We start from the raw sequence: 25,044 nt of genomic DNA on the forward strand, positions 1-25,044 counted from the left end.
ATATGTAGATATACACACACACACACGTATGTGTTCAGATAAACAAAAAATATATAATGAAATAAAACAAAATCGTCTGACATAATGTAACAATGTTTGGTCTGAAATTATTGGTGGGGACAATTCAGTAATCGCTGGATATTGGTGGGGACGTGTCCCTTCCGCCCATGACAATCTACGCCCTTGTTATGACCACATTTTGAGCCCATATAATCGGCCTTAAAATGCAGCTTTAAGGCTGCAGACCCTGAATTGGGATACAGCCAAGGTTTCAGGTGAACCCACTGTGAAACCTGGCACCGCCCTATCATGTGATTTCCTGAGGTTAGATGGCCCATGAGGTGAGTGGGCGTTAAGGCGTCTGGGAAGGATCTCAAACTGGATTACAGATGGCAGACTTGTGTAGCAGCATGAGACGCTGCAGAGGTGACCCGCGTGTGTGTGATGAGCCATCACAGCCCCTCCACAGCACACACGCACCTGCATCTTGCACAGGAGTGCCATGGTAACACTTCCTGTCAGGATTTAGACCTCAGAACGTCTGATGATTAAGGTCTGTGTCTTTAAAACACACACACACACACACACACACACACACACACACACACACACACAGGTGGTTATTTTTGTGACCTGATGCTGTCACATGTGGGGCGGCAGCCTGCGACATGATACTAAACAACAAACTGACGTCATCAGCAGGCGACTCCCACCTGACAGCGCCCAGGAGGCCGACGGGGAGCCTGTGCATGTCTTCGGCCACACATCAGTGCGCGGATCTCCTGACGCCCGTGCACCGCAGCGTCTGCCGCGCGCATCTGTCCGTGCACTCCGACAGCGCGGGCCACGATGGCGGACTGCGTCGGCTTCCAAGCGCAGATCGCCTCCATCATAGAGATGCTGGCCAACTCGGCGGTAGCCGAAATTTGCAAACTGGTGGACGACGGTTACGCGGCGCTGCGCTCTCAGATGGAGCAGGAGCGGGAGAAGAGCGAGAAGGAGAACCGAGCCCTGCGGCAGAGGCTGCGAGACATGGACGTGAAGATGCGGAGCTGTGAGAGGAGGATGAGGAGACGGAGTCAGCGCGAGGAGCATCACACGGCTCATTTTAGGCCGCCCAAAGGTAGGGGAGCGGGACACCCTGCACATCCACCCATCCAGCTGTGAGCTCAGTAATGATTATACTGCTGCATCCAGCCCCGTGTGCTAGTCGGAGAAATTCGTCCTGTCTCCCATGAAGAGCATGGTAAAAGATGGCTCGCATGTTTTGTCCCAGCAAACCTGATTCAGGTGTCCTCAAATGCTGGTTGGTGTAACATGCACCTGCTGATCTGCTGGGCTCTTCCTGCACAGCCACCTGTGGAGTTCAGCAAAAGGCAGAATATCCAGTGAGTTCTCCGGGTGAAAAGGTGTAGTTGATGTTAGAGCAAATCAGAGCTCGTTACAACCGAGGTATGCAGAAGAGCGGGGCTGAGTGCACAGCACATCGAACAGATGTGCTACAGCAGCAGAAGAACAGGAAGCCACTGCTCACACAGGCGCAGCAAAACTGGAGAAGAGTGGAAACACTGCCAGGTGTGCCGAGTTTCTGCTGCCACACGGTACAGCTCGCCGTGCGTCAAATATGACGGCAGATCATAGACATCAGACGTGGGGATGCGTGGCGTGTCTGTCTGATAATGTGGCTGCGTGACACACAGCTGAAACACGTGGGGGAGCACATGTTCAATGTCCTGTGTTATTTTTCAGGACCTGATGACCATCAGCCCCTGGCACCCCCTCCTCTGGCTCTTTCTGAAGGCAAACCCTTTCATCCAGTTTCAAAGGTAAAGATGAATCGTGCACTAGGCTAGCACGTTATATAACCTCAGCTCTCTGCACTTTGTGAACCTCTAATCCAAGAGCAATCTGTTTTTGTTAATACAAGAATCCAACATTATTTTCGTCAGTGTTGATCTGTGACCGTGTGACAAAGAAAAGGTCCACATCCTAAGGTTAGACTCAGATGTGTCTGAGTCCACCCTCTAACATATGTTTCATATGTTATTCACTCTAAAAACATTACTTTGTTAGGTTCAGGATCTTTAAAGGGTTCTATTGGTTTAGGCCCTAAAAAGGAACAGTTGGAGTTAGGAATACAACATAAACTGAATTAGAAAAAGCTCATGGTTTGGGTTCAAATTCTGCTTTATTTATACAGCTCCAAATCACAGCAACAGTCACCTCAAGGTGCTTTATACTGTGAGGTCGACTCTACAATGACACAGAGAAATCACAACAATGAGCAAGCACTTTGGCGACAGTGGGAAGGAAAAACTCCCTTTTAACAGGAAGAAACCTCCAGCAGAACCAGGCTCAGGGTGGAGCCGCCACCTGAGACCAGTTAGGGGTGAGTGGAGGAAGACAGGATAAAGACATGCTGTGGAAGAGAGACAGAGATGGATAACAACTAAGGATTCAGTGCAGAGAGGTCTATTAACACATAGTGAGTGAAGAAGAAACACCCAGTGCATCATGGGAATCCCCCGGCAGCCTACGTCTATTGCAGCATAACTAAGGGAGGATTCAGGGTCACCTGGTCCAGCCCTAACTATATGCTTTAGCAAAAAGGAAAGTTTGAAGCCTAATCTTGAAAGTAGAGATAGTGTCTGTCTCCTGAATCCAAACTGGAAGCTGGTTCCACTCACAGTGTGCACACGTGCAGTTATTTCTATTTTGGATGCAAAAAGTCTTGAATGTCTTCCTTCAGCGTCCGCAGCGTCTTGGCTGCTGTGTGGGACAGAAATGATTGATGCAGTAGCTGAAACTGTGAGACTCGTTTGTCTTTTCTCAGCAGGAGGAAGCCAAGATGTTGACACTGGTGAAGCAGGAAAAAGAGGAGAGAGATGACTGCAACTTGGACGTGAAGGTGGAGGTTAACATAAGGGCGGAGTGTGGCCTCTCTGCAGGTGAGTGTGGCCCCCACACAGTTACATCAGTGTTTTGTTGGCTGCTCACATGGTTTCAGTGTTACTGTCTGTCCTTCTACAGCTTTGGAGCCCAGCGAGGAAAGCCCCCCTGCTGACACTGTCCTCGACACCAGCGTCAGCAGCCTCACATCCTCCACATCACAGCTGTCCTCCTCTCCTGCTGATGCCACGATGGACCTGACCTGCAGGCCTCGAGCAAAACGTAAGGCTGCTAAGCCCGTAGGCAACACTGAGGGGGTCCATGCCTCCGAAGCGGCTCGCAGGGACCCTTCGGGGAGCCTACCTGATATGGCTCTGAAGCCAGAGGTCCAGACAGATGAGCTCACAGAAGATGACCTTCATCCCTCTCAGCTGTCGGCCACTATAGCCTCTGATGAGTCGAGCTGCGACCGCCTCAACAGCCTGGGCCTGGATCTGGCCTGGATGCAGGAGCGTGTCAGCCATCTGGGAGCAGCCTATGCAGTAGCACAGCTGGGTTTGGGGAACACGGACAGCGGGCACCCTTCTGCCTCCTTCCCCTCACAGGGAGGGGGAGAAAGTCTCGACGGCCCCCCGACTATGCTCTTTACAGGCGGCGCTCACGAGATGGCTGCTTTTGCTGCCTCCTTCGACATGGCTGCTGCTGCCGCCGCCGTAGTAGCTGCACCCCCTCCACCTCCACCCCCTCCCCCTCCTCCGACAGCTCCCACTGGCACTGCCAGCAGCCAGAGGCGGCCTTACAGGAGCAGCACCGCCGCCGCAAAAGAGCCGGTGGCGTGCGCTGTGTGCGGACGTGTGTTCCCCAGCACGGCCGGCCTGGAGTTGCACCAGCGGGTGCACACCGGGGAAAGACCTTACACTTGCCCTCACTGTGGGAAGGGTTTTGCCCAGCCCAACAACCTGCGGGTTCACCTCCTCATCCACACCGGTGAGAGGCGTTATCGATGCACGCTGTGCGGGAAGAGTTTCATCTCATCGAGCCATCTGAAGAGGCACCGTACAGTTCACACACAGGAGAAACCCTACAGCTGCTCGCGCTGCGGCCAGTCCTTCAGCCAGATGTGTAGCGTCCGCAGACACCGGCAACAGTCTCAGTGTGGCCTGTAGCATGAATGCTGTAGCAACATCTGATACACTCTGGACTCTAAATGGTGAACATTTAAAGATGGTAGCTTGAGCGTAGATGAGGTGATGTCATGATGACGTTCAGAGTAAATGTTTGTAAATGTTTGTCCTAAATCAGTTCTTCGGTTGGTCTACCCCACACTGTCTTCATATTGGTGGTTTGACAGTGAGACACGGTCACACAGGTGAGTTTGTGATAGACTCTGAGACTAAACTGAGACTAGACTCTGAGACTAAACTGAGACTAGACTCTGAGACTAAACTCTGAGACTAGACTGAGACTAGACTCTGAGACTAGACTCTGAGACTAGACTCTGAGACTAAACTCTGAGACTAAACTCTGAGACTAGACTGAGACTAAACTCTGAGACTAAACTCTGAGACTAGACTGAGACTAGACTCTGAGACTAGACTCTGAGACTAGACTCTGAGACTAAACTGAGACTAGACTCTGAGACTAGACTCTGAGACTAGACTCTGAGACTAGACTCTGAGACTAAACTGAGACTAAACTCTGAGACTAAACTGAGACTAGACTCTGAGACTAAACTCTGAGACTAGACTCTGAGACTAGACTCTGAGACTAAACTGAGACTAAACTGAGACTAGACTCTGAGACTAAACTGAGACTAAACTCTGAGACTAGACTCTGAGACTAGACTCTGAGACTAAACTGAGACTAAACTCTGAGACTAGACTCTGAGACTAAACTGAGACTAGACTCTGAGACTAGACTCTGAGACTAGACTCTGAGACTAAACTGAGACTAGACTCTGAGACTAGACTCTGAGACTAAACTGAGACTAGACTCTGAGACTAGACTCTGAGACTAAACTGAGACTAAACTCTGAGACTAGACTCTGAGACTAAACTGAGACTAGACTCTGAGACTAGACTCTGAGACTAGACTCTGAGACTAGACTCTGAGACTAGACTGAGACTAGACTCTGAGACTAAACAGACTAAACTGAGACTAGACTCTGAGACTAGACTCTGAGACTAGACTCTGAGACTAAACTGAGACTAGACTGAGACTAGACTGAGACTAAACAGAGACTAGACTCTGAGACTAGACTGAGACTAGACTCTGAGACTAGACTCTGAGACTAGACTCTGAGACTAAACTGAGACTAAACTCTGAGACTAGACTCTGAGACTAGACTCTGAGACTAGACTCTGAGACTAAACTGAGACTAAACTCTGAGTCTAACAATAAACTCTGAGAACTCGTTCGAGTGAGCTGTGACGAAAACCCCTCCTTAATAAAACCGCGATGTCGAGAGCAAATAAAAGGGCAGAACCTCTATTTTAATCTCGTGGCCCAAGGAGCATGACTGTGTACCAGTTTGGCTCATGCTTTTATCAAACATCGGTGTTCATGACTAGATGAAGCTGGAAGCTGACAGTGCAGTGTAGTGGCAGCGACACGGCTGCTGATTCCAGCATGTTGTATTTCATGCTGTCAGCAGCTGTAAGTAGCAATGACAACAGAAAGTCTGACTTTTGCTGCGCAGACTCTCCACCTAACTGTTGTTACCTGGTGCTATGTACATAAAGCAGTGATGGCAAACAGCATCTGCACATCTGTTGAAGGTGATCGCTCTATTTAGAAGAGTGGACTTTATTCCATCCATTAAATATTGGTTGATAAAGTTTGCAAACACAGAGCACTTTCTTTAGTCTAACATCAGAACATCGGTCATTAATGGGACTCTCAATATGCCAAATTCATGTTTGAATGTATTATTAACATAATGAACATTAGTCAATCCTGCACACAGAGAGTGTGCTACATGTGGCACAGTAACAGTACCTTAGTTATGTCTCAAGAACCAAGAAGGGAAATCCCAGAACGTTGTCTGTGTTTGTGTGGATGCTGCGCTTTGTTTGGGAGAAACGTTTCACGGCCCATCCGGGTCAGGCTGCAGCTTTCCCACCGTGCACACGGCACAGCTGACACGAGCACCACTAGCTCCGTTTCATAAACATTAATATGCAAATTGTCATGAACATTGATCGCTGACCACGAGTGCGATTCACAGAGTCAGGACTGGCAGCATTCACGGCGCTGACTCTCGTCCCGTGGATGGGCTGCAGCTTTCCTCAGTCCTCTTGGGATAATCGCCTCGATCTCTTTGACGGTCCTTTTCTGGGCTCTGCTTTCCAAAGTCCAGAGTTCCAATCAGAGGTCTTTATGGCCCGGATAAGGTGAACAGTCGAAAGGAAAAGTGGACATAGAAGGCACGTTGTAGCGGGACAGTGGGTTTCATCTTATTTTAGCTGATATGAAGAAGACGCGTGTCCTGGTTTGATGGGAGGAGCTGCGAGGGGCGGGCTGCTGCAGGAAGGCTAGGATACCACAGCTGTGCAGCGGCTAGGAGTCCATGTTGCTGCACGATTACAAAAGCTATAACAAACTGAGTAATGTTGTTGTAAAAAAATTCCAGACTCTTCCGTTGAAGCACTTTAAAGGTTCCCCTTTGTTAGAAGGGAAAAACTGGAGTCGCGGTTTGATTCCATGCTCTCTGTATCAGCGTCATCATGACAGTATCGTGGACGAGTGGCCTTCTCAGACCTGTGCAGTGACTCTGACGTGTTGGCACTTTGTTGAAACACATCTTGTTGCCCAAGCTCGCACCTCCTCGTTGTGCTGACTACATTTATGTGTGTGCACTTCACATTCATATTGAATTGATGGAAATGTAATAAGCTGTTGTGAAGAGAGGGCATTACATTTGGATTATTGTTATTATTATTTTTGGATGCAGAGCCTGACTGGAGAAGCTTTTTCCAGGTCCAGGCCTGAAGATGAATCTTTTAATGTCAGACATTCATTGTCCACATTTCAACACATCACAGGACTGTAAAAAGATGTAAAGTGAAACATATATATCAGAGTCGTGTTAGTGTGTGTTGGTGTCTGACTGTAATCGGCTGTAGCAGCTAAAACAAATACTTTGCCTTCGAGTATTCTTTCATGACATGTTTCAGTGTTGATGTCATTAAATATGTAGGAGGTTTGCAGTGAACCTCGCCATGCTGTGCTCATCATTTCTGCTGTGTGCTGTCACTTTGTCATTTGTATGTTCCAGAGCTGTCACTTCAGAGGTGGCTACACTGACTTGACCCGAACCACCGTTTACCTGCACATCCTCTCTGTGGAGACATTCTGCTTTATGTACGAGACGACAGCAGTTAGATCTTTGTGCGTGTCTCAGTGTTCCACAATTGTAATGATTACATTTGCATACACACCCAGTTATCATTATTTTTTATAATTTAATAGATAAAAACATGACAGCAGAAGGTGTTGTGCTTAGCAGTAGGTGTGGCTGTAGCTCAGGAGGCAGAGATCACTTACTAACAGGAAGGTTGCTGCTGTATCTTTATGTGTGGCTGGACAAGTTGTTTTTAAAACTATCAGCACAGCCAGATGAAATGAAGTTGTGTCATACAGTACACTCATACCTGAGATTATAAAAGATATTGAGATATTGTTATCCAGCCACAGTCTGATGTTTCTCTGTTATTTTAGCCGCTGTTACAGAATTAGACAAATTCAGAGTCGTAGCTAAATCAGGTGATCTGGTGACAAACACACATCTGAACAAGTTGGAGCTTTAGTGCCACCGAGCTACGAGCAGCATTACATCCTCCGGAACAGAGGGTGGCGCTGTTACGGCAAACTGGCTGTGAGCCGCCGTCAAACAGGAGATGCACTTTAGCGGTGAGGTGCTAGTGTTTACCTGCTAGCTGTGCTGCAATGCTGTGAACGACCTCCAGTAGTTTCTTAGTCCTACTCGAGCAGTGAAAGAGCAAAGACCGAGCAGCCAGCGGCTAACAGCCATGTCCAACCGCCTGGCCTTCCAGACCCAGCTGGCCTCCATCATGGAGGTCCTAGCAAACGCAGCGGTGGCGGAAATCTGTAAGCTGGTTGACGACGACTACGCGGTGGTGAGGTTGCAGATGTCTCAGTGCCAGAGAGAGAACAAGGCCCTGAAGAGGAAACTACACCTGCTGGAGCTGAAGATGGCCCGGGGAAATGCCGAGAGAAGGCTCCGGGAGAGTGCCCTGAACAGCAGCCGGCCGAGGGTGCAGATAAACGGCAGCGACAGGCCCCGAGAGCCCTCCACCCCCGCCGGTACGGTCAGCACGAATAATCCGAGCAGTAAGAAGAGTCCAGTCTGAAACCACATCAGGCTTTCTTCACTCACACGTTTATTATGTTGTAAAAAGTCTGGGCCCTGGATAGAGCCGGGGCTACAGTGTGCCTAGCTCGTTTTTCCGGTGTGCAGAGAGGGCACAAAGTGGACACACGAGCATCTCTGGTTCATTCATGCAAACTCAGAAACCTCTTCATCGAGACTCGATGAAATGAACGTCTCCGCCCATCAGCTGTTATACCGGCACATTACAGAGCACATGTAGAAGCCTCCTACATCAAATCTGCATTTACATATAACCCCATCTTCTTTTCTGATCGGCTGTTTTCAGCTTATTTGTACCTTGTGACAATGAGCCTCCCGTTCTTGGCTTTGGGACAAACGCGATCTTGGTTCATGTTTGTCACCCTGCGCTGTGATTTCAGACACGTCACAGGGCTCTGACTAAGGCTTCCCACGGTTGCACTGGTGCGCCTAACGGTTTTTCTTAGCTGCACCAGGACAGAAGATAGGTGCAACTGCATCACTTAACACCGCAGTTTTACATGTTGACTTAAAAAAATTGCTGTCCATACAGACAATATTGATTTGTAAATGATTAAGTTCTTTATTTGGAGCTCAGTTCTACAAGAAACACAAGTTACTGACAAAGTGCTTAAAGCGCTTCACTGAGCTGAAATTTAACCTCAAAACATCTCAAGACATTCAATGAAAAGAAAATCTAAAAGGACCTCAAAGTGTCTCACGGGCTTCAAACTGAACATCTCGGTGTCGGCACAGCTTGATATCTTATGGACTGTCCTCCATTGCAGTCACATGGCCAACTCCTGTGATTTGGCCTTTTTCTTCTTTTCATCTTTTCTCATTACCCACAGCTACATCTGCTGCTGTCAGGCCGAGGCTGCTCACCTCTCTGTATCCGCCTGCACTTTCAAACGTACGCACACACATAGGCCTACAGGAATATCTGGACCATGGCCAATCAGAGACTATCTTTGATTGGTTAGACCATGATATGGGCATAATGTGTGTCTGTTGTTGACCGCATGGAGACTTTCAGTGTTGTGGGGACTGGCTGGTCTCACCTGTGTGACCTAGGATTTTTTGTTTGAGAAATTTGGTCGCACTCTAGAGCCCTGAATCAGTTGAAAAAGAGGTGCAGGTGGGAAGAGACTACAAACAGCAGAGGAGACGAGAAGATGGTCACACAGACGGTCATTTGGCCAGCCCTCGTTACATGGATATGACAGCAGAGGACTCTAGTGTCCCCCTGCAGTGCCTGGCATAGATGTGTGTTGTAATCTGTTGGTGCTACACAGAGCTTTGGTCCCAAGTGACACCATCACGAACCTCTGTCCTAATGAGGACACACATGTGATCTTTGTCTTAGTGTTTAGGTCTGAGCACAGAGCAAAGATGGAAACCAGCACAGAGACTTCAAAGTGATTCAGGTAGAAACGGAGGCTGACCGCTCCGATTCTACCTGGGTTGCTCGCTTGGTTGCTGTTTTGATCACGTAAACGATGTATATCTCTGCCCCCGTCCTGATCCAGTTTGAAATCGATGTGGAAGAAGTGCAAACTGAATCCCAGCCCTTCTCCATGAGCTATCAGTTAGTCAGATTTTGTTGCTCTATAAAATGACTGCTCAACATAAACCAACCATGATGTAACCTTTTTAAGCTTTCTAACCAGCTGTTTAAAGTCTCTGGTTCCCACCATTTGAATCAAATACTTGGCAAAACACTTGAGTAACCACGTCGCTCGAGTGACGCTCGGTGGAGTCCTTTATTTACATTTGGGTGGCACATTAGTGGCTGCTAGTATCTCCAGCTTCATAGCCTGCACTCCACGCTGTCTTTTTGCCTCAGGTGGTTAAACAGGGCTTTGTTGTTTCCACGGTTGTGCGTGTCATGCGAAGTGCCGTCAGGAGAACGTTGACGTAGATCCTTTGAAATAAATCTGCCTCTGAGGCTGACGCGTTTGTGTCATCGTTCTGTGCATTAGAGAATGTAAATGCCATTATATCACAATGTGACACTTTATTAATCACATAGTGTTGGCCGTGCTGCAGGTTAGCATCTGAAAGTGTGTTTGAGATGGAGAGGAACAGCTCAACACTTTCACTTGGATCAGGAAGTGTACAAAGTTTAAATGGCAGGAATAATCAAACACGTGATTTATGCAGAACGCCAGCTGATGTTTGAGTGTGAATGCATGGCACGTGCACAAAAATCCCCAGCAATGTACACATCACATTTTAGACAAAATCAAACTGAAACAAATGTTTAGCAAAAAAACATAGTATTACATGATAAGACTCTTTTTTTTGTTTGTTTTCTAATTCAGTTTTATTTACACAGCGCCAAATCACAACAACAGTCGCCTCAAGGTGCTTTATATTGTACAGTAGATGCAGAGAAAACCCAACAATCATATGAGCCCCTATGAGCAGCACTTTGGCGACAGTGGGAAGGAAAAACTCCCTTTTAACAGGAAGAAACCTCCAGCAGAACCAGGCTCAGGGAGGGCGGGGCCATCTGCTGCAACAGGATAAAGACATGCTGTGGAAGAGAGACAGAGGTTAATAACAGGGATGATGGGGAAACAGGAAGATGAATATTATGGATGCATGTTCTCAAAATACTTCAACTGTAACATTGAAATATTGAATAAAATAAAGTTTCTCTGGTAAAATGCTGATACAGCTGAACACAGTAAAATAAGTAACTTGTGCCTGTCAAACACACCGTCACACCCACATCACGGTTAAAATAAACAGGTGGGCTCTGCCATTACTGCCCTATAGGGACGGAGGGGCGGGATCTATTTACACTGACACAGAGCCGTGTTAGCGTTCACTTCCAATAGTGTAATATGTGAGCCAAACATGAGAATAACATCGGCATTTGAAGACAGCTGCTTTTCTGTCGTGTAGGTGACGTGTTTGACCAGCAGAGGGAGGTGCTTCTGTGGCCCAGCGGAGACGCAACCGGTGAACTGATCCTGTCTGAAAGCATGCACAGTAAGGTAGGCACATCATCACAGGTTAGCGTATGTGCACGCTGCTGTGTGAAGCTGCTATTGGCTGACTGAGAGACGATTCCGTGTTGCTGTGCAGTCTCCAGATGTGGAGCTGGTGGAGCCGGAGGCAGTGCTGGTGAAAGAGGAGAAGGTGCAGGCAGCCACGTCTCGAGATGAAGCGGAGCAGAGTACGTCACTTATAGGAGATGATGGTGAGTACAGACAGAAACACTAAGGCTGCTGAGTGGACGAGTACTGACACTGGGACATTTCCACGCAACATGCCGTGCTGCAGTTTAAAAATCTTAACACCTTCGATCAAATCGGTCGTAGTTTAAACCGCACATGCACGTGGTTGGAGGCGTCGCCTCAGAGGAACAAGGCTCGGCTTTTTTCTGTGGGTTTGCTCCTCCCACAGTCCACACACATGCATGTTAGGTTAGTTGGTAATTCTGAAGTTGACCGTGGACATAAAGCATGAGTGGTCCCAACACAGACACACAGCTGAGCGTGTGGGGATTCCCACTGGGAGAGCACTCAGAGTGACCGTGATCAGATAATAACAATACTAACCCATCCAAAGAGACGGCACACAGGTCTGTCATGGTGAACAAATCACTACTGTCGTTTAACTGGATGCAACATCTGTACAACATCTGTACAACTGAACCCTTTTATGTGTCATTAAAATGATACTTTTTAAAGAAAACGTCCTAAATGAGTAAATAAGTGTGTTAGTGAGTGACAGGTGTGACCTGTAGGTTTAGACGCTGGTGTGCACAGACAGTATTCAGGTTAGGATGTAGGTGTCAGTAAAATAGTTTCTTGGTCACATTTGTGTTTGGATTGAAGCACTCAAGTCCTCAGAAGGCAAAGCTTTACATTTGTAGAGTAGGTAGGCTCACATCGTACACATTTGTAGCTCTGACTGTACTCGTACAGCCTAAACTCGGACATGAAGACGGTGCTCTGTCCTCCTGGAGGAGTTTTACATGAAGAGGAGGAACAAAAAGCTCAGATCTGCTGCATCAGATCAGAGTGTGTGTGTTAGCCTCACACAGAGCGAGCGTGTGGCTGCTCTCAGGTTTGCTGTGCGGTTGCGTGTTGTTGTACGCTCCTACAGCAGGTCTGCTTTTAGGCACAAATGTAAACTGCAGCTCTAAGCAGCGTGCTTACAAGCTGCGCTCTGCATCACATGCATCCAAGCAAAAACAATGCATTGAGGAGTTTTTATAATTTCTACAACAGAGAGGTTCACATATTTCAGGACATGAGTGCTGCAGGTAGAACAGAGCACAGCAGGGTTTCATATCCTCTAAAGCTGTTTGTTTGGATATGAAACATGTTTGACCATGAAAGAGTTAAAACACTGTAGAACAGCTCGTATATTAAAAACATTAAAACAATGCAAAGCCAAACAGGACACGCTGTTACAGCCATGTTGCTTCATAACAGCTGTGACTCCTCCCACACCGAGTGTGATGATGAGCAGGGGCAGGTAAAGTTCACATGTGAGAGTCGGTGGACATTTCCTTGCATATTTTATATCCTGCTTAGACCGTCGTGGTAAGAAAGTCGTCTCTTATTTCTGAGATTTGATGTGTCGTGTTGTGAAACTGCAGAGAGCTCAAACAGCAGTAGTTTCTGGTCTTAGGCTGTAAGCTCAGATATCGATGTGGTCTTCAGTTCTCCAGGCTCCTCTGTCAGGTTTGAGCCCACGCTGCTTCAGTAACGATGGGCGGTGTGACCGCCCAACAATCAATATGCTGCCAGTCAGACTCTGTGCAGATCTGCTAAAATATTTTCATACAAGAATCTATTTAACATATTAGAGACCTCAGAGGAGGTTTCACAGTGTGGTGGTTAATGGAGTCACTCACAAAGGGAATGATTGCTGGTTCTTTCTTTGGCCCGGTGAGGAAGGCCATCCGACAGAAAGCTTCCGTGGCGACTCTGTGACGGCAGCAGCCAACGGTATCTGTTAGAGACTTTGGAGAAACGTTGTTGTGCCTCGTTCTACATCTGTGACTCTGAAAGTCGTCTCCCTGTTTTCCCTGAGAGTGTGCAGAGCTGCGTATCCACACGTGTTACAGCCAGTACTTAAATAGCAGTTAGCATTATAGAATAGTGCTCTACTAATTGAGTGTAATGGTAAACTGAGTTTTCTTTCTGTGTTTGAAGGGCTGATGGAGTGTGTCCCTCATGGAGCTGAAGGTCAGATGCCTGGCCCCGAGGACCAGGACGCCCAGTCCGTGTCTACTCGATCCCAGTCGCAGAGCCAGGCGTGCAGGACGAAGCTTACCGGCAGCAGGGGAGTGGAGGTCAGTGGCTCCTCTCCTCTTAAGTGTGAACTCACTGCTTCTGTTGAAGGCAGAGACTCGCTGCAGGAAGTGGCGATCCCACACCGGTACGTCGACGATGGCAGCAGCGACTCAAAGTTTGACGTCTTGTGTGACATCGATAAAACCGGTCACTCGTTGGTCGGGGAGTTTTTTGACGAGCCCTCAAATGTTGACGTGGAAGGAACGAGTCCGTCGTGTTCGTACTCGATGGCGGCCGTCGATTTGCCGTCAACTTCTTCCGGTGTTAATGGCTGGAATCGCTATGACAACGTGTTTTCCTTGCCCCGGCCCTTCACTGACGGCAGCAAAGCGTTCCCGCGCACTGGCAGGGAAAGACTGTTTGCCTGCAGCTACTGCGGCAAAGCTTTTAACCGGCCCAAGAAAGTGGAGATACACCAGCGTGTCCACACAGGGGAGAAGCCTTTCAGCTGCTCCACATGCGGGAAGATGTTCTCAGAGGCCGGGAACCTGAGAAAACACCAGAGAGTCCACACTGGGGAGAAACCGTACACCTGTGGGGTGTGTGGCAGGGGATTTGCCTGGATAAGAAACCTGAAAACACACCAACAAAAGAGCCACGCTGACGTTTACAACGCAGAGACCTGGGAGGGTAAATGAGCTGCATTTGTGTGAAAGGTGCAGAGACACTGGAAGGCCGCTTTGTGCTGGACAGAATGGAAAGTAAATCTGTGGCGACTACAGTCGTTGTTTTTACACGAGTGAAATTTACACTCCTCCCACATGATACTCAACATTGGAATCAGGGCAGTGTGTCAGCTAGCCGTTACAGCAGAGCTGTAAAGCAGAGTGAAGCTCTGTTTGCTTCCACATCTGTGTGTGTTTCTGTAAAAGCAGGCAGCCAGGCCTCCTCTGATTGGTCAGGTCCAGTGTCCTGGTTCTCGCTCTGCTGGTTTGTGTATGCCCCCGTGCAGGCGTCGTCTGTAAGCCAGACGCTGTGGTGTTATAGATGTATGATTTGTAAAAAAACACGTCAACATAGCATTTTGTTTCATGGCGTCTAAAATAATAACTTTATGATAAAACAAATCGTAGTTTACAAAAAGATGCTTGAAACATTTTCAGGAGGCTGAATAGAAAAGGTTGAAGTTACATCTCCAGTCGTAGAACCAAAATCAGCACCCAGGCAGGGCTGTAAGACAGGACGCTATGTCTCTGATGGCGATATAAAAACGTCGTTTCATTTTACGCTGTCGTTTGTTTCATGGTGTCACACAATAAAGTGTTTACAGCAATATCATGGTCCTGATGGTCGCTGTAGTGGCTACATTCATTTCTTAACGTTCTCTGTTTCTCTTATATTTAATATAACCACACTACGGACGGACAAGCGCCTGTTTTTACATGTTGTCGTTAGCAACAACGACGGTAAACCCAGCATGAGGCTCCGCCGTCCTCTTGTTTATTTTCCACATAAACCTTTCACAATAAAGCTTAAGATCCTGTTGAGATTTTTCAAAATAAACTGAAATGATGACAAACAGAAGGACCAGTCCAAACAAATCGAGGACCTTATTGGTAACCGAGGGGCCACCTCTGTAGCACGGACGTGGTTTGGTTATGAAGAGTCTGACACGGACCAGAACAATCATGGTGCAAACTGGTCTCAGACTCAAACATGACAAACCTCTTCTACCACCTACTGTTACGCCCCTGTCGAGGGGTACAGGAACGAAGCATAAGCTGAAAGAAGAGTGACCCCGCCCTGGTCCCCAAAACCACACCACAGCCGATTTAGATGTGAAAGTGGTTTATTGTGCCTAAACTGAAGCGTGACTCCGGGCTGAACAAAGGCCAAAATAACAAACAAAACCAGTCAAGGGGGTGCTACCTGAACCCTACGTGATAAAAAGAACAAACCAAAGACAAATGCCCCAACTGAATAAACAGGAGAAAATAATACAGAAAATAACAAGGCAGCTCACCCTTCGGCTTCAGTGACTATTTACACGTGACTCTAAACTACACACTACATACAGAAGCTCAGCAATCCTCAGGAGCACACACGCGAGTAACACAGGGTCTGGAGGCCAAGCATGGGTCTGCTGCTGCTGTCAGTGTTGCCAACTCCTCAGTAAGGAAAATCGCTATTGGCTGTCCTAAAAGTCGCTAGAAGTCGCCAAATGACGTCATCGCCTAATCTGCATAATTGGTCATGCTAATGTAATTGTAACCTATGCTGTTGGAGAGAGAAATAATATCGTGGAAGAGACATAAAGTGAGTAAAAAACGTCCTAAATGCATTTAGAGTTTATTTAGAACTACGAATTAAATTTCTTTTAGCAGTTATTGTTTTTTAATGTCACAATTCCAACCCTGCTCCTTTACCCGGGCTTGGACCGGCAAAAGTGACCCGAAACAGGCGCTCTGGTGGAGTTACTTTGTGTGTGTGTTTATAAGTAGTTTTAAACCTTGTGATCCACAAAACAGCATAAGAGTAAAAGAGTAAAAGAAGAACTGACTGCGTTACAGTCAGTGCGGAGCAGCGGCTTCGCTCATACGCGATTCATTTGCCGTTTGGATGCACAGGTGTGAACGTCTCCTGCCCTGATAGCAGCTGGGGAGGACTATCGTCCGCCCGTGAGCGCTTTGGCACGGGTGAGGTGTCCACGGCAGCACCGCTGCTTGTTGAGAAAAAGAGCGATACGCATTTTCACGTCAAAAAGTCGTCATAAATAAGTCTCCAGTAACACCAGAAAAAGTCGCCAGATTTGTCGCTAGTCGCTTTTTAGAAAAAATGTCGCTAAGGGGTCTGAAAACTCGCTAAATATAGCGACGAAGTTGGCAACACTGGCTGCTGTCAGCTGCTGGTGACAGATTTTCAAAGCAGCCACATGATCAGGGGACCAATCAGCAGCCGTCAGCTTCTCCAATCAGGGACCTGCAGAGACTTTTAAAGACACAGACAGGCAGAACGAAAAACAGCCACCACGACACATTATGGCCAGGGCCGTAACACCTACACAAGAATCCCCTGACAGAGTACGGAGAGAGTTTACGGACGAGAAGCAAAAAGAGCCGTCAGGTGCTCCAAATAAACCTTAGACTCTCTACACTCTGCAGGCTGTTTAATGCATCGGTCTAAACACTCGACTGCAGGTACACGACGCCCAGCTGAAAACACTTCACGCAGGTCGAGTCGGCCGAGATTCACAGAATTTACAGCAAATTCACTATTTTGTGATATATATGGTTGTGATTTGGGATTTTGGTCATATCGCACAGCCCTACACCCGGGTTAAGAGCACATGTTGTTCAAAGGCTCAGCACTGTGCTACCTTTACCTGTGCTGCTGTGGATGAAGCTGCATTAGTTTGATCAGTGAGATGTGCAGACAGCAGATTAATGTGTGTATCACTACTGTACCAGGGGACAAACTGCAGCGCGCTCTCGGTAGTGAACGAGCGCGTCAGCCAGTGCAACGACGTGACTCGCCCTCACTGTGGCACAGAGGAATACGATGTGTGACGAGACCTGAAACCGTGCTGCCGTCAGTGCACGTAGTGACCTGCTGTCAAAGGTTTGTGGCCCACAAAAGCACGTTTACATCAGCTGTTACATTAAAATGTGTCCAGTCACATTTACAGACTGGCTGTTTTAACCTTTGGGAGGGAGACTGTGCTAAGCATGAACACTGCTAACCTAGCAGTTAGTAACAGTGATGTTTGTCACACGCTGTTGGGTTGGAATTGATCTGAAATGGCTTTGTTTGAATTGCAAAGTATTTTAGTTACAGAGTCTACATTTGTTTGTAGCTCATGTTAGCGTCAGAGCATTGCTCATTTTGGTAGGTTTCCACTTTCTGCATGCATCATTTCATTAAGGAATAAAATGTTGTCTTTTACCTCAAATGCGTGGGTTATTTGTTTTCAGACCCTGCAGAAACATTACAGCTGATAAATGATAAATAAAGCTTCAGATGTAACCCTTGACACCTGCATGAAGGCGTCCTCGGCTGTTGTACTGCATACTAGGCTGGGTATCGTCACTGATTTCTAGAATCGATTCGATCCACGATTCCATTCGATTTGAGTCGGGGAAATTTTGCCTCAGACAGTCAGAAATATTATAATTCTGATCATGCATCAGTACATTTCCATATTTTTATATCTATAAAAAGAAAGCTGACACTTGTGAGACTTTATCAAAGGTGTGAGCGTCACAGCAGAGGCCTTTGTGTCAAAGTAGCTGAAGATAAAACACAGAAAAACATGAAGGAGAATTTCCTGCCCTGGATTTTATAAAAATATTCTGCAGTAGATCAAAAATGAAAGAAGACCATGAATCAACACATGAACATTACCTGATGCTGCTGAAGTGAAACAGAGCAAACTTACAGCAGTTTTACAGACACAGCTGAGAGTTTTGCAGTTTTGCACAATTTTAAAAAGTTTACATTTGTTCAGTATTGAACAGCAGAAATTAGGTTTTCTTTTCGGAAGTAAGTAAAAGGAAAAAAACAGCGTCCGACAGGCTGTAAACAACGGTAGACTTGTGCGTAACAAGCAAGCGAATAATGCAGAAAACAGATTTTTAGACGGGAAACTGTTGTTGGAGAGAGAGAGAGAGAGAGAGCTGTGCATCGTGGTGGAAGCAAAACAGCAAAAGTCAGAGTGAATTCATGACGATGTTTATGTGAAGCGTAGTTTGGATCTTCTTTTGCTGCTGGTTCGGTCAATATTGTTTGGAGAGCGATAAAACTAACAGCTTCAGAATCAGCGCAAAAACGACGTAAACACAAAGCTCGACCCGCCGACACATCAGACTCAGCGAGCTGTCGGCTTTCAGCCCCGACCGTGTCCGTGCCGTCGGTGAGAAAGGCGACATCTCACTGATCCTGATCCGTCGGCGGGTCGAGCTTTGTGTTTACGTCTTTGTGCAGAATCCGTGTTCCTGCTCTCATTTACTGTTTGAGCTGTTTGGTGGTTGTTGGAATTTTGTGAGGTTTAACCTGAGATTCTGGCGTTTCGGGCAAAATAAATTTACATTTAAAAATCGATTCAGGATTTTAATGAATCGATATCACATTATCCAAGCCAGAATCGATTTTAATTGATAAATCGATAATCAAAACCCACCCCTACTGCAGAGGTTACTTCAAATCAGTGATAATAACACAGAAATCACATTTGTCCATTCATCCATTTTCTAACAACTCGTGGGGGTGGCAGTCAAGCAGAAAACCCAGATCTCCTGCTCCCTGGCCATCCAGAGGTGCTCCCAAGCCACCTGAGAGAGGTTGCAGGAAGTCACAGCTCTACTCTAGTGCTTCTCTACGCTGAGCACTCAAAGATTTTTACACAGCATCCATTCATTCAAGCATTTTTACTATACTTAAGTGCTTTGTATCTAACAATTACGCTGAAGAGCAAGTTAGTATCCTGCCCAATTCGGCAGTAGAGGAGGAGGATGACCTGCTCTACTTCCTGAGCTAAAGCCACCACATGACCTCTTGGGACCACCAAAAAATATACCTTCCAACAGGGACGGCTCAGGCAGGCAGTATGGACCAAGCTGTCACTGCAGTTCTGAGGGACTAAATGGACCAGACCACATACTCCTGAAGCCCCGCCCACAGGATCCCCTGAGGGACGTGACTGAATGTCTCTCCCACCGAACACCTGCAGACTGATTGGACAAACTCCCTCAAATAACCTGAAGAGGATAACGAGCTAGTCCGGTTTTGACCAAGGTGGAAACCAGTAAATTGTTGTTTACTCATATTTCTTGACCTCCGCGCTGCGTTTGATTCTGTTACCATAATATTTAATAGGCTCAGTGTTTTGGCTGGTATCTCCAGCTCAGCACTAGACTGGTTTTCTTCTTATTTATCTGGAAGGACATTGTATTTGGGTGAGCAAGTTCTCCTTTTATACTGCATCTCTAAGCTGTGGGGCTCAAAAGGTTCAGTGTGGGGCCATTGTTGTTTTCCTTTAACGTCCTTTTCTAGTGTTTCTTGTTTCTGTGGCGCAGACAAATGTTTGAGCCTCAGCAGCTGGATAGGCTGTCCACACTAGTTCACTGTTTATCCCAGAATTGTGACCGCCTCTCCAATAATAAATATATATATTATCTTTAGTTCCAACAAGACTGAGGCTACATTATAGCTCCTGCTGATATGTATTCAAGAATCAGCTCCTCTGTGAAGACCCGTTTTCCTAATCTTGATGTCATGTTTAATTCTGAACGTTGGCTCACATGTATAGGGTCGATGTCACGCTCCTGTTTCTTTTCTACTCTAAACTGTGAGCTGTAGTGTTGTGCTCTGAACCAGAGGAAACCGTTCATGCGTCAGCGTGCCTAGACCACTGTAATGCTTTTTACCAGGATATGTGTATCGTCTCATTCATGCCTCCCAGTCATACAACATGCTGCACCTAGCAAGTTCACATTACCCTTTTATTAATTTTCAGGGGCTTTCAGTTGATTTTAGATTTTCAAATTCTCACACTTACATAGAGACAAGCTCCAAAATACTTGCTGTCTGCGGTCTTTGCTCACAAGCTCAAAACCTAATAGTTTTTGCTCGTATAAGACTGAAGACTGGGCGGCACAGAGCGCTTGAGTCTGTTCCCGGCTCTGTTCAGTCAACTCTGTGGAGTCTTTCAAAACACAGTTCAAAACTTTTCTGTGTAATCCGGCTTTCTGCTGACGTCCTTTGGTTTGTTATTCAATTCAGTTTTATTTACACAGCGCCAAATCACAACAACAGTCGCCTCAAGGTGCTTTATACTGTAAGGTCGACCCTACAATACTACATACAGAGAAAAACAGTGGGAAGGAAAAACTCCCTTTTAACAGGAAGAAACCTCCAGCAGAACCAGGCTCAGGGAGGGGCGGGGCTTTTTTCATGGTTCTGTATTGCTATTAATTGTTTTGGAGTGATTGTACAGTACTTTGTGACTTTGATGTCTAAATAAACTTCACTATACTTGAGTTCGTATTCTTTTTTCACAGTTTTCACTGGTATCGTGTTGTGTATTGCATCAGACAGTTCCTATGTTTTCTTTGTGTGGGCAGAAGGATGAGGAGCCAGATGTGGTGCTGGTGAAGGTGGAGGAGGTGGAGCCAATGACGAGACCTCGGAACCGGCCGTGCCTCAGCATACAGGAGGGTGAGCAGACCCGTTCACTGTGAACTGTAGATCAGTTTAGGAAGTGTTCTGACTCCGACTACAGCAGCCTGATGACATCAAACGTGTCCCCTCGAGGGCTACTGTTGCTGTCATTTGGTGCTATATAAATAAAATAGAACTGAGTCGTCAGTCATCATATTGCATCATCTGATGTTTTGCCCTACATCAAGGATTCTCGCTCCAGAAAACCCTGTGAGAATGTTGAGTCCATTTAACCCTAGCTGGGTGAGAACTTGACTCTGAATCTGTCTGTGTCCAGGGTTGGTGGAGTCCAGTACAGACGACTGCAGAGGAGTGCTGTCCTTTGATGAAACCACACAGATGTCCACCAATCGGCTGTCCGACCTGCAGGACTCTGGGCGGGGCTTCTCAGAGGTCAGCTGTGGCCATTCTTCGCTGTGGACTAATAGGGGGGGCGGTTACAGTGAGAGCCTTCCAGGGCTGTCCTCACACTTCGCTCCACTCTCATACTTGCCTGGCACACTCACTGGAGGAGAGCCTGGCAGCTCTGGGAGGGGATCGGCTGCTGAGAACGCAACAGAGAGGGGATCAGCCGCTGAGAATTCTAGAAAGTTGCCCACTTATCCCTTTGAGCAGAAGCTTCCTGTTATTGATCTGTCAGATGAGTCCAGCCAAAGTCAGGTGTCAAGTCAGACGCAAGCAGGACACCTGTCAGTCCAGGGGTCTCAACAGTATCTGCACCCAGGTCCAAGTCAGGGCCCAAAAAATCCCACGAAGAGGGATTGTGTCTGTAGTTTCTGTGGGAAAAGGTTTCCTGCTCCAGCAAATTTGGAATCTCATATGAGAACCCATACTGGAGAAAAGCCATATGGCTGCACCATCTGTGGTAAAAAATTCTCCCAGTTGTGGAATTTGAAGATCCACAGGAACATCCACACAGGGGAGCGACCGTACCAGTGCTCGCTCTGCCCCGAAAAGTTTTCTGACCCCAGCAACCTGAAAAAACACCTAAAGAGACACCATCCACAAAACATGGCCATACAGTCAGGAACATCTTAGATGAAAGGGCTAACACACTGTTAATGAGTACTGTATTTTTCAGACCATTAGGCGCACTGGATTATATTATAATAATTATATACTCATTCTTCTTGCTTCTTCGACGTCCGTACCATTGATTCATTAATGCTGTATTCAATCACAGCTGCTCTATTCCCATGTTGTTGCAGTATATGAATGACTAACCTCGTATTGTGGATGGATTATCTCAGTTGTTCTCCTGGCTGAAGTTTGGTCCTTTTACAGCATCCTGCCATGCGACTGCATTTGTCTCTAACTATCAGGAACCCTCACATTAACTTTTATCGAGTGGAAAAAAGTTAACATTCATCCTCCAGCTTCACTGTTTATGCTATGCTAACATAGCTGTGTTGCTAGCAATCACGTAGCACATCATTATATACCAGCTAGCCCAACTTCAGTAACCCTACAAACATCACTGCTGTTTAGTTTTCTGTCCTCATTTATGTTGGAAGTGATAGCAGAGCTGTACGTTTGAATTTGTTTCAGAAATCTCTCAGTCAGAACATGGTATGTCATGTTTAGGTGGAAGCTAGCGAGCTAACTTCCTGCTAACTTCTAGCTTCATTAAATTTTAATAAATCCTGTTTTCATGGATGCCAGGATGTTAAACTTAATTGTTGCACCTGGTAAAGCAACAAAGCTGATAATTTTATTACAGATGAAAGAATTTAGACAGTTTTTAACTCTCAGTGATGCCGCAGTGTTCGTTTGACTTTGGGACCTGAAGTGGACGGAGTTTAGGACCCAGATTACTCTGCGAGGCTCCTGACTACGGTAGCCGTAATGCTCCAAGCGGTGCGCCTTCGTAGCTTACCAACGTCGTACTAAAACACTTTTGACAGATTTTCCAGCGCCGTGTAGCACATAAAGTCGGATCAGGTCAGTAAGCACAACCAGAATTCATACATAAGGCGCACCAGATTATAAGTCGCGCTGTCGAGTTTTGAGAAAATTAAAGGATTTTAAGTGCGCCTTATAGTGCAGAAAATACGGTAGCCTTATTTTAAAAATCGTGTCCTGGTGTGATTAGTGGGGATAGGTTAATTGATTAATCTAAATTGCCCATAGGTGTGAATCTGTGCGTGAATGTGAGTGCGAATGGTTGTCTGTCTCTGTGTGTTGGCCCTGCGACAGACTGGCGACCTGTCCAGGGTGTACCCCGCCTCTCGCCCTATGACAGCTGGGATAGGCTCCAGCACACACCACGACCCTGGAAAGGATAAGTGGAAGTGGATGGATGGATGGTGCCCTGAGGTTAAAATAGGCTTCAGGAAATGTAGCGTGTACCCTGGCTGTTAGTGGTGTAAATTGACTCGTTCTTAGGTAGTGATTCTCTATTCAAAGCACTTCTACTTTTTCTATGCTTAAGTGCTTTCTGTCAAACATTCACTCCAAGGGATGCATCAGAGAGCAAGTTGGGTTAGTCCTGTCCAAAGCACGTAGACTGGAGCAGCCTTCACATGATTGTGTCCTGCTCTACCTCCTGAGCTACAGACATCCTAAATAATATATTGCATTTAAGTGAGACACTCAGTAAGGGCATTTGTTGGGGTTTAGCATTGCTTTGCTTGGTTTGGCCTGTGGTCTCCAAAGTCAGACGTTTACCTTGAGTATATTAGCTTCACCTTTTGAAAACACAACACTTGTTTTGTTTCAGCTTTAGCATGCTAGCAGGTTATTAGGCCTCTAAAGATGCAGATCCAGTTTTTTATGTAACTCATGTTGTGTAAAGTCATGCTAAGTGTTGCTGTGTGTGCCCAAGGGCAGTTCCAGTCAAATCTATTCCATACTGTTGACAGGAAGTGAAAGCAGTAAGTGTTCATTCTCACAGCTCTAAAGCTCACCATGAGAACATTTGACTGAAAGTTTTTGATTCATTTTTTAACTGAAGCCTTTTGGTCATTAGAAAATGTGTGTGCTTTAGACCGGAGTGATAAGTGAGCCACTGTTCAACATTTACAATTTCAAAATAAAAGCAGAAATCTTTATTTTATGTATGTGTGTTTTATCCATGTAATAGATTGTTAGCCCATTCTGGTGTCATGAATACAAACTCTTAGGAAGCCCTTGTGAGTATTTCTTGAAGATTGGCACACATGTTTACTGGGACTGGTGGTCAGAGGTCAAGGTCACTGTGATCTGACAACACAGATTTTTGCAAGCACAAAAATTCATACACTAATTCTGTCAAATGTGTATCTTATGTTTAAAAGTAATAACTGAACTTTTCTGGCTGTTTGTCTGCATCATAATCCTATTTCACATTTGGTCTTATATTAAATTGTTGACCTTAATCTTTCTGCCACTTGGAGGTGACTGTTGTTGTCATTTGACACCATTTAAATAAAATAAAATTGAACCTCGTAAATTCATTTAGTCTTTACTTTTACAAAAGTCTGGACAAACATGGACACAAACTGCAGCCTTACTGGTTTCCAGTGGTGTGCAATAACCTGGCAGTTCTCCCGTTTCTACTGCTCTCTGCTTAGAAAACATTCAACTTTGAGCTATAACATTGCACATACCCATTAATTTATGTTAGATTACACGTAGTTTCATAGGTGTCGCGGTTGGTGGTTAACATGAAGAGGACCAGATGATGGAAAAAAACAACCACAACAGACTCGAGTCGTTTTCCAGAGCTCTGAATATATTTCTCTTACAGATACAAAGGTTCAAAACCATCTTAACATGAACACCCCAACTCTGCTCCCCACCACACACACACACACACACTCCAGCTACAAATAACATATACAGTGAAATGCTGCACTCATGTTAACACACCACACATACATCTGACTGAAGGAACAATGGGCTGGGAGGTCAGTTCCTTCATTAATATGCAAATTGTCATGACCATTGATCAACAACCACTGATCAATAACCATGAGTACCATCCACAGAGAGTTGGGGAATGGCTGCAATCACAGCATTGTAAGATGGTGACAGATGTACCCAATTAGGCCCCCTCCTCAATTCAGAGATGGTCTTTCCCTTATCATGGTGTAAATGGCCTTGTACTGATGTATAGCAACTTGAAATACTCCTAAAAATGGCACTACAGCATGTAAAAATATAAAGATAAGCTCTGGCTCTTGGTTCTATGATGGCGCTTAAAGGGTTAACTCATTGGTGTGTGTTATCTGGCTTCATGGACAGATAGAGCTGGGTGTCATCTGCATAGCAGTGTAAATGTATGCTATGTCTTCTAATGATGCTGCCTAAGGGAAGCATGTATAATGT

The 25,044-nt window shown here is 46.2% G+C and overlaps 2 protein-coding genes across 4 annotated transcripts in view; both read left to right on the forward strand.

Annotated features, from left to right (window-relative positions):
* Positions 1-341: 341 nt before the first annotated feature.
* On the forward strand, positions 342-4,304 carry LOC309708670 (uncharacterized protein). 2 transcript variants are annotated; one of them, XM_082536913.1, is made up of 5 exons: positions 342-553; positions 700-1,123; positions 1,750-1,826; positions 2,837-2,948; positions 3,031-4,304. In XM_082536913.1, exons 2-5 carry the CDS (start codon positions 850-852, stop codon positions 4,053-4,055), a joined length of 1,488 nt encoding a protein of 495 aa, XP_082393039.1. In that variant the 5' UTR covers positions 342-553; positions 700-849; the 3' UTR covers positions 4,056-4,304. The 2 variants fall into 2 exon arrangements, with proteins under 2 accessions (XP_082393039.1, XP_082393038.1); XM_082536912.1 differs by having other exon boundaries at positions 343-553; positions 2,834-2,948; positions 3,031-4,303.
* Positions 4,305-7,734: 3,430 nt separating this feature from the next.
* Positions 7,735-25,044, forward strand: part of LOC309708881 (uncharacterized protein) — a 30,841-nt gene continuing 13,531 nt past the window's right edge. Inside the window, exons 1-6 of one of the 2 annotated variants that reach the window (XM_082537207.1) lie at positions 7,735-8,214; positions 11,174-11,265; positions 11,357-11,471; positions 13,441-13,580; positions 20,640-20,733; positions 21,014-21,129. In XM_082537207.1, the coding sequence (XP_082393333.1) occupies positions 7,920-8,214; positions 11,174-11,265; positions 11,357-11,471; positions 13,441-13,580; positions 20,640-20,733; positions 21,014-21,129 (852 nt within the window). In that variant the 5' untranslated portion in view covers positions 7,735-7,919. The remainder of the gene's footprint in view (positions 8,215-11,173; positions 11,266-11,356; positions 11,472-13,440; positions 13,581-20,639; positions 20,734-21,013; positions 21,130-25,044) is intronic. The other variant, XM_082537208.1, reaches the window with a different exon arrangement.

This window comes from Aulonocara stuartgranti (assembly GCF_965226115.1).
Source record: "Aulonocara stuartgranti genome assembly, chromosome: 6".
Classification (NCBI taxonomy): Eukaryota; Metazoa; Chordata; class Actinopteri; order Cichliformes; family Cichlidae; genus Aulonocara; species Aulonocara stuartgranti.